This window comes from Alexandromys fortis, unplaced genomic scaffold (assembly GCF_014885135.2).
Source record: "Alexandromys fortis isolate MF-2015 unplaced genomic scaffold, M_Fortis_MF-2015_v1.1 scaffold_58, whole genome shotgun sequence".
NCBI classification, from domain to species: domain Eukaryota; kingdom Metazoa; phylum Chordata; class Mammalia; order Rodentia; family Cricetidae; genus Alexandromys; species Alexandromys fortis.
In genome coordinates this window covers 3,677,920-3,687,625 of record NW_026067940.1, presented here as the reverse complement: position 1 = coordinate 3,687,625, position 9,706 = coordinate 3,677,920, and the positions used below count along the sequence as shown (strand labels likewise).

At 49.4% G+C, this 9,706-nt stretch overlaps 1 protein-coding gene across 1 annotated transcript in view; it reads left to right on the top strand.

The window, feature by feature from the left end:
* Positions 1–1,516: 1,516 nt before the first annotated feature.
* The window catches only part of Ptpn7 (protein tyrosine phosphatase non-receptor type 7), a 14,628-nt gene continuing 6,438 nt past the window's right edge, over positions 1,517–9,706 (top strand). Inside the window, exons 1-7 of the mRNA XM_050147724.1 lie at positions 1,517–1,638; positions 2,680–2,852; positions 3,346–3,529; positions 3,701–3,785; positions 4,943–5,019; positions 6,155–6,292; positions 6,619–6,729. Of these exons, the coding sequence (XP_050003681.1) occupies positions 2,731–2,852; positions 3,346–3,529; positions 3,701–3,785; positions 4,943–5,019; positions 6,155–6,292; positions 6,619–6,729 (717 nt within the window). The 5' untranslated portion in view covers positions 1,517–1,638; positions 2,680–2,730. The remainder of the gene's footprint in view (positions 1,639–2,679; positions 2,853–3,345; positions 3,530–3,700; positions 3,786–4,942; positions 5,020–6,154; positions 6,293–6,618; positions 6,730–9,706) is intronic.

Here is a 9,706-nt window from a genome sequence, read left to right as displayed (position 1 = left end):
CAGTAGGCTAAAACTGTGAACTGGGGACACTGGGCAGACCTGTGGGGGAGGGCTTCTCCTACTTCCTTCTCCTCAGCCCTGTGGTATCCTCACTTCCTTTTCTTGACTGCAATCACCAGCTGGCCCAGGGCGGGTGGCCTTCTTTCCACTCCACTCCCACCCCCTCCACTATCTGCGAGTGCAAACACCCCTGTGGGGAAGTCAAGGCAGAGCCCAGGCTCCAGTCACTGTATACAAGTGTACAGGAATTCCCAGCCTCCTGCTTCTATTACCTCATCTTGGCACCAGAGCCAGCCACCTCCAGGCTCTCCTGAGCTTCCTCCTCAGGAAAGCCCACCTATGCCTCCTAGAAGAACGGGCTACAAAGAAGAGGGAGCCAGAATCAGCCAGCCCCGGAGAGGCTCCAAGAGTCACCTGACTAACTGCCAAGGACCAACACAGGTGTCCCAAGCCTCCTGACCTCAAAGGGCCATCCCTGGCCCTCACCGCCTCCCCCACGGGCCAGAAGAAGACCAGCCCCTCCTCCCACCTCCTCTCAGGTGCCACCCCTGTGCCTAGTGCATGGTATTTCTTTTTTGGTGTCACCACTTGACAGTTGAATCAGAGAAGTAGGAGGAAGAGAGAGGATGTGGAATGCCAGTGCTGGGGGCCGGGAAGGGTGTCGGGAACATTACAGAGAAAAAAAAAAGTCTTGCAAGCAAGCATGAACCTAGAACCAGTTGAGCCAGCAAAGGACCTGCCAAAGCCAGGCAGGGGTGGGGGGCTGTGGAGTCTTGGACTTGGCGTCTGCTCCTTCCCCATGCCCCAAGCATCCAAGCAGCTCAGTGCTGAAAGCGGTGAAGAGGACATGGGAAGTCCTTGATGTGAGGGCCACAGCCTTTGACTCTCTGTAAGTCTTCTGAGGAGATGCAGGGCTCTGAGACACTCCCCGAAGAACAGTCTGAGGGGCTCCTAGAAACCAACCCCAGATTCTTCTCCTGTTTAGCTCTGTTATTTGTTCTCCAGTGACTAGCCTGTGCTTGCAGGCTGAGAGACAGGAGCCTAGAAGGCCCTGCTTAGCCCTGGTCCCCTCCTTCCTGTACAGAAAGGACTAATCCTCCCTCCTCCTCTCTCCTCTTTCCCCCGCTGCTTCTCTGTGGCACATCTACTCTGCTCCAGGCAGATATGGCCTGGACTTGGCTGTGAATTGCCAGGCTTGGAAGCAGCAAGGGCTTACAGGGGCAGAAGCTGAGACCTAGAAACAAGTCTCTCACCAAGGGCTCAGCTAGAGGAATGACTGAGGGTTTCCTATGGCCATCTTCTCCACAAGGAGGTAGAGGAGCCCATGATAAAGAACCCGGAGGTGTAGACCTGGAGTGATCAGGAAAGGCCTCCTCCTTGCTCACTCCCAGAGCCTTTGCACCCAGCGAGGATGGCCCAACACTACCAGCTTGCTCTCGGAGGGCACAGGGAGGAGGCACCCGACCCCTGGTGGCAGCTGCAACAGGCGCAGGAGGGCAGCCCGCAGCTGGGTGTGCGTGGGTGGAAGCCAGGAGGGGCGGAGGGAGGAAGCTAGCTTCCTGAAGCCTCTCAGTCCTCAAAGATAGACGGACTGACAGACAGCTGGCAAGAGGCAGCCTGGGGGACACAGCTGCTTCAGTAAGTACTTGAAGTGGGCACAGGCATACTACGGCCCTGGGGTGGGGAAGCCCTGGGAACAGGAGGGCGTCTCTGAGGATGGGGTGAAAGAGCATGAGTTTGGGGCTACCATGTCTGGCCAGGCATGAGTAGTGGCATATTTGGTGTCCCTGTAACTGGAGGGCAGAGGAGCCACACGGAATGCTGGGAGGAGAGAGGCAAAAGGCTTGTTCCTGTCGTGGGAGGGTGCTGTTTCAGCCACACCTGCATGGGCCCACAGGGTTCCAAGCCTCTGTCCCCGCAGGTTAGCAACTCTAATCCCACCACCATGGCACCTGTGGCTTAGCTCTGGGAGACAGGGCCTGTCCGCAAAGGAGATGCCCTCATCACCTCTGTGCCCCATCTCTCTCATACCGCCAGCTGTAGCCTCACCATGCGCTGGAGCTCTAAGGCTTGGCGAGGCCATTTCCTGTGACGGTTACAGAGGCGGGAGACTGGGGGATGGGAAGGAGGAGGAAGGAAACACCCCTAGCCTCCCGCGCTGGCTAGAGACCCCAGAAGCCACAAGTGATCTTGGGGTAGAGCTGCCAGCAATGAGGAGATGACCACACCAGAAGTGTGGCCTACCTGGGTCCCCAACTGGTTCCAACGCTACTAGAGGCCTCAGTTTCTCACGCTGGAGAAGCCTGCTGGCAGACTTAGAAAGCTGTGAACTTTCTCCCTTCCTTCTGTGAGGACAGCAGTCTGTCATTCTCATTTGGACCCCAGCTTAGAGCCCTGTGGAGTTGGGTACCCCCTCTCTTCCTCCTTCCGGATTACTTCCTGTCTTCACCCATACCTACACTCTAATATCTCCCTCCTCCTCTAACCCCAGACTGTCCCCTGTCCTATGGCCCAACAAAGAGTTCCTGGACTTACAGGATAAAAAAGCTAGGCCACTTCCTTGGGAAGGGAAGCCGCCTCCAGTAAAAACCAAGAGGATGGGCTGGCCTGGGTTTAGGAGCCTCCTTCTAGACAGTGAGGCAGGTCAGAGGTCAGCAAATACAGGACGTTATCTTTCAGGCAGTCCTCATGGCTGAGTGAGCTTTCCTTGGCCCAGCAATCTACCCCAGCATGGTCCAGGCCTGTGAGGGGCGCTCCAGAGCACAGCCACCGACCTTGTTTTTGGGGGCAGCCATGACCCAGCCTCCACCCACCAAAGCTCCAGCCAAGAAGCATGTGCGCCTGCAGGAGAGGTGAGATCTTTCGCAGAGAGGGTCTTCCTTGCCCTGGGCTGCTTTCATTCCCTCCCTCACACCCAGCCTTCCAGTTCTAACAACCTAAGAGTCCTCAAGGCCTAGAAAGAAAACTAATCGGGCTCTTTTGCATGTTGCTTGCCCATCCTTTGTGTCTGAGGCACCAAGTTTCATGTCATCCGTGGGCCTGCTCCCAAAGTCTCTGGGACACGTCCAGGGGCCTTCACGGTATTGGGTGTACAGTGGAGCCTCTGTGCCAGCTTGGGGGTAGAAGAGGTAAGCAACAGGAAGGAGCTGAAGAGTTGCAGCCTACTCTGCTCTATCTGATAAAAGAAAAGGGGAACGTTGTAAAGGGCCTGACCCTTGAGTGCCCCGAGCCTCTAGGTCAAGAGAAAGACTCACTGTGGCCTCCTCAGATGGGCTCTGCAACAAGTCCTTGAGAGAAGAGCAGGCACTCTGGGATGCTCACTGCGCCGGATGGCTGTGCTTGCAGAAGGGGCTCCAGTGTGGCTCTGATGCTGGATGTGAGGTCCTTGGGCGCCGTGGAACCCATCTGCTCAGTGAACACACCCCGGGAGGTCACAATACACTTTCTGCGCACAGCCGGACACCCCCTTACACGTTGGGGTCTACAGCACCAGCCACCCAGCCCCAAGCAGCTAGAGGAGGAGTTCCTGGTAAGAAGCTGGGGTCCCCTCCACATCACTTCACCCTTCTATATCGAACCATCATGGATTTCTTGGGCCTCTCTTCTCCTTGCCGTCCCCATCCTTGCTCAGAGGATGGAAGGGGAGAAAAAGAGGCTGGGAAGGGGTACCAGATGCTAACTCATTTACTCCCCCTGCCAGAAGATCCCCTCAAACTTTGTCAACCCTGAAGAACTGGATATCCCTGGGCATGCCTCCAAGGACCGATACAAGACCATCTTGCCAAGTAAGGACCACAGTGGAGGTGAAGGGGGCAGCGTTCCCGGGGGTGGAGAACTTGGGAAGGCAAGAAGCCAGGCATGGTAGTGCACACCTGCAATAATCCTAGCACTTGGTGGTGCAAGCAGAGGACCAGAAATTCAAGGCCAGTCTCCAATATATAGCAAGTTCTAGACTAGCTTGGTTTATGTGAGACACTGACAAAAATGAATAAAATAAAAAAAAAAGAATAAAAATAAAAACCACTCACCTCAGTCAAGGAGGAACAGCAATGCTTGAGACATCGTCTTTCAACAGAGGAATACTAGCAGCGCCCTGGCAGCTCAGAGATAGACAGCGGTTACAAGATAGCACTCACAGAGGTTTACTGTGGCCTGTGTGGTAGGGGTAAACTCACACAGGCAGACTCAGGTCTCACACCTCCTGCTTTTCAGAGGTGCACTTGAGTCCTGGACCCTACTACAGTGACTTCCAGAACTGTGGTCTGGAATCAGGCCAGCACACAGGTCCTGCCCCAGGCTGAGCCTCCAGGCCCACTGCGTGCATGAATACACCAAGGCTCTTTGAACACTGGGCAAAGTGAGTTTGTTAGCCCTTGGCCTTGGCCTAATTCTAGCAAGCGATACAACCCCCCAAAGAGGGGAAGCCAGCTCCTTTATCCCTCATCCGGTGTGAGTGGGAAAAGACCCACACCTTTGGAGAAAGAGGCCAATATCCCTCACGGTTGAGTGATAGCTTAGACAATGTATTCATCTGAAGCTTGTATTCATAATCAGAACAAAAGTTTTCCCTCTGCAGAATCTCTTCCTATGCCTATCAGCTCCCTCCCATTTTATACCCTCGCTCATCTCAAGGCTAAAATATGACAATATCCCAATTGGTCTCTGCAGTTCTGTGGTCTGTCCTACATAGCAACATTCAGTTAATATTCCCGCTTTGATCATATCACTTTCCTGCTCAAAAACATTGTGTATCCCTACTGTCACGAAATATTATATTTTATAACACATAGGTATTATGTTATCTGTCTATAAAATAATTCATCTGAATGCCTGCCGTCCACACAGTACTGTGAACAAGGTGAGGGCATTCTTTCCTCTGACTCTACTAGAATCTGCATTTGTTGGTCACCTTCTGACCTTTCACCTTCATTGACCTTCCTAGATCCCCAGAGCCGCGTATGTCTCAGCCGGGCACAGAGCCAGGAGGATGGTGACTACATCAATGCCAACTACATCCGAGTGAGTGCCTGCCTGGCTGCTGGTTTTAAAAATGAAAATGCCACATGATACCATCCAGCTGTGACCAGGCCTCGGGGGTCTGTGTTTTCCCTCCTTGCTCCTTCTTGTCACAGCTCTCTCTGCCAGACTGAGGGGGTGGGGAACGACACGCTGAACAACCCCCAGTCAACCTAGAAAAGATGTTCACATTTCCCAGACACCTTAACCTACGCCGTTACCCTACCACGACCACCCTCCAGATGTGGTGATAAGTTGACGTGGCTGAGCCTAGTCACTAGTTTCTTAGAGGCTAGTTGGCTCCTTAAGAATCGCACGATGCCAGCAGAAGAAAGGGGGACCGTCTGACCTTTCACCTTCATTGACCTTCCTAGATCCCCAGAGCCGTGTTTGTCTCTCCCTATATCTCCTCTCCCACAATCATTCTCTCCCTCGACCCACCACCCTGTACCAGCTAAATCATAGCACCCTCAAAGCAAGTTGGCCCAACTTGTCACCTGGTGTGGTAGGTGGATGTAAAGACAGTGCCCCCTTGTGTCCAAATGCGGTAGGACAGTAGTCTGGGGTGCTGAGGGGCAAAGCTGTTGGCCCAAAAGCAAACAAGATGCTTGGCAGCAGGAACTAGGTAAGCAACAGGATGCATGGATGATGATGGAAGCCAAGAATGACGGAAGGGAGGAGAGCAGATTAGGAAGAGTATGCTGGATTTTGGTGCCAAATATATAAACGGGATCCATGCACTGGGAAGCGTTCATTTACAAACATTGAAGACTACTAAATCTTACACAAGAAGAAAACAGCAGAAGACAGGAATAAACATGTATATGGCACCTGCCGTGAGAGACTGCCAATAAACTTCTTTATTGAGTTTAATTCACACTGTGTTATGAGATAACCAGTAGACCCAGTCTACAGGTCAGGAAACTGAGTCTCACAGAGGCTGGGAATGTGCTTCTGGCCCCACAGTAGGAACAGCAGGCCAGGAATTTGAACTCAGGTGTTTCTCATTGTGTATCCCATGCCCTCCTCCAGCATGTGGCTTCCGGGGTGCGTGTCTGTGTGTGAGCACATCTAAGTGCTCACGTTGACAAGCTTTTGCCTAATCCCAATCTCTGTCCTTCATGCTTTGTCCCCGTAGGGCTATGATGGCCAGGAGAAGGTCTACATTGCTACCCAGGGCCCCATGCCAAACACTGTGGCGGACTTCTGGGAGATGGTGTGGCAAGAAGAAGCGTGCCTCATTGTCATGCTCACCCAGCTTCGAGAGGGCAAGGAGGTAGGAGGCAGGGTCACCTTCCCACCTTCCCACAACACCCATGCAGAGCAGACCAGAAGCGTCGATGGGAGCTGAGAACGCTGACAGGTCCCAGATCACATCTCTGGGGAAGATTCCTGATATACAGACACCCCGGGGAAGTTGTGCACATCCAAAATGTGGGTGGGTGACACTATAGAGTTTAAACTTGGGCGAGTCGGACTCCAGGCACTGACCTGAGTCATGGGGTGAGATACGAGGAGGGAACACCAGGCCTCTCTCTGCTGCCCCAGCCTTGCTTCGCCTATGAACTTTCCCATTCTGACTCCCAGATTTCTCCCTTCTAGAAATGTGTACATTACTGGCCCACAGAAGAGGAGACCTATGGGCCCTTCCGGGTCCGCATCCAGGACACTAAAGAACACCCGGAATATACTGTGAGGCAGCTTACCATCCAGGTACCGTCCCCTGAAACAGACCAATGGGAGGTGTGAGGCAGTTTACCATCCAGGTACCGCCCCCTGAAGCAGACCAATGGGAGGTCTGGGCTGCTCCAGCATCTCTGGAATTCAGGTTCCACCTTCACTAGGGACCAAGCTTACTAATTTAAGCCTTGACCCCACATTTAAAAAGAGGTGTTATAAAAAGAAAAAAGTAATAGGCACCCCTCAGGGGCACCTCTAATTTAATAGGGATGTACACACAAAAAAAAGACCAACAACAAAATTGGAACCACCAGAAAGCACCCCCTCCCCAGGCTACATATCTAGGATCCAAGAGAGAGGAGAGACTCAGGAGAATGCTGGCAGAGTGAGGAGAGATCAAAAGGGATGGGCTAACGCACATGGATGTGCTAAAAATGCTTTCTAGGGGCCAGAAAGATTGTTCAGTGGGTAAGGGCTCTGCCGCCAAGCCTGATGACCTGGGTTCGATCCCTGGAACCCACAGGGTGGAAGGAGAAATCTGAATGGAACAATACAGCAAGGCTCCCACTAGAGTTAAGGGAGGGAGGGAGGGAGGGCTTTCTGAATGCTGTACACATTCTTACACTTTCAAATTATTTTTGTATCAGTTCATTGTTTCCCAAGCATCCTGGGAAGCAAATCAAAAAGATATCACTGTGCCCACTTACCAGAAACACACTTACCCATAGTTGTGTGATAGAGGCAGATAGGCAAATAGACTTGAGCCTGGGTGCCTCCCTCTCACAAAAAAAAAAAAAAAAAAAAAAAAAAAAAAAAGAGCAGGCTAAAATAAGGACATTCCTCTTGGGAAAACCAGCAGGCACGCAGGTGGGGAGGACACAGTGTGGGAGTGACAGCTAGCTGCAGCAGAAGACAGGAGAATGGAAGGAACCAGCCCAGAATGGCGGGACCACGCAGAGGACTGGGTCATTAGAAGGGCTTTGCTGTTCGCTCTGTGAGAAGTAGATGCCATTAGGAAGTTTGGTGGGTTTTGTGTTTTGTTACATTTCTGGGGTTTTTGTTTGTTTATTTTTGCTTTTGGTTTTTGATTTTTCAAGACAGGGTTCACTATATACCTCTGGCTGTCTTGGAACTTGCTCTGTAGACCAGGCAGACCTCAAACTCACAGAGATCCACCTACCTCTCTCTCCCAAATACTGGGATTAAAGGTGTGTGCCACCACCACCCGCCTTTGTTTTGTTCTTAATGTAATATTTTTTATTAACTCTTTGAGAATGCTACTAGAAGATTTTGTGAAGGCAAAGTAGGAAGAAAGTAATTTTTTAAAAATTTTTCATTATTTCAGACAGTGTAATTATGTAGTCCTGGTTGGCCTGAAACTTGCCAGGTAGACCAGACTAGCCCCAAACTCTCAGATTCATGTGCATAGGGAGATCCTGACTCAAATAATTAATGAATTAAAGCAAAAATAAAATAACAAGCAATGTTGTGGCAGCCTGGACAAAAATATCACTTGCCAGGGTAGGGATGTGTAGATCAGAAAAATAATAAAGAAGATGAAGACGCAAATAAAATAATAAAACAGAAAACATAAGATAGTATAGAGAGGGAATTCCAGTGAATACTAAAATCAGCTGCAGTTCATTTTCCATGTGCTTTTATACCCCAATACAAAAGGAGGAAGAAGGCAGCAAAAGACTTGTTTAACATGATACAACAGACAACTGGACAGGTTAATTGTCTTAATACTTTGAGACATCAAGTCATTAGCATTCTGTTTTTTAGGCAGTAAAGTCACCCTAGACCAAGTATCCTGAAAGCTGCCATTCCCCAGGTTAGACTTCCAATTACAAAAGAAGGAGCAGAAGCAGAAGTATTCTTGCATATCCTGACCATCAGTCAGGATGAAGTGGATCTACCTGTATGTGCCGTCTTAATGTCAAGAGAACCAAGTAACCACATCCTGAGTCAGGCTGTATAGTCCTGGCTGTTGTTAAATATTGAGCCACCTCCAAACTCTCTGACATTCGGACAAGGTGGAAATAGGTTCACATTTTTGGGCCTCTACAAAGCAAAAGGAAATAGGTGAAATAGATTTTTAATAATGTTTATGATATTATCTAATATCCACAATGCCCATTCAAAGTATATACAATATATAACTTGCCTGTGCTCTCTCAAATACTTTCTAATATGAAGTCTAAAATTCTGTGTTTTATGTATCAATTAGACTAGCCACTTTTTTGGTGCTTAGCCAACATATATGACCAGGAACTCATAAACTGGCCAAGACAGATCTAGAAGATTCTAACCTACTTAGATAGTTAATGTATAGAAAAATATCTTGGGCAAAATATGAGTATTCTCATAATATTAAGAATAATGGCCAGTCTGAGATTTCAAAACTCAACAAATCATATTCCCCTCCTAGTCAAAATAGACTACTTCCATATAGAGAGGTCGGCAAAATAACATATAAGGAGATTACTAGAAACTTTACAAATACATCTCACTATTCTCAACTAAGTAAATAAAGGTATGTTTGCTCCAAAGATTCATATGGCTCCAAGGAAAGCAGAAGGAATGCACATACACACACAATCACGCAAACCCAACCCAACAAGACAAACCATACATTCTAGAGACAATGCAACCTAAGAGATAATTTTGCCTATTTATAGTAAAGGGCTAGGAACTAAAATTGTTCAGGTAACATCATTTCCTTCAGGAAACCTTCATTTCAATATATTTAAACAAATATACTAAGCTTTGATTGTGAGGGGCTTTAAAAGTCCTACTTTAAAAATTACTTGGCGGAAAACTTATTTTGTCTTCCTATTAATAGTGAAGGGATATTCTTTATGCTTCTGATCATTGAATAGGGAGGTTCACACATGCAATCCCTGTACCTAGGGATCATAGAACTTGGTCCTGGGCTATCTGGAATTTTCCAGAGCTTTATTGGGAACCTGCTCTACACGTGCACACATGCACCCACCCACCCACCCAC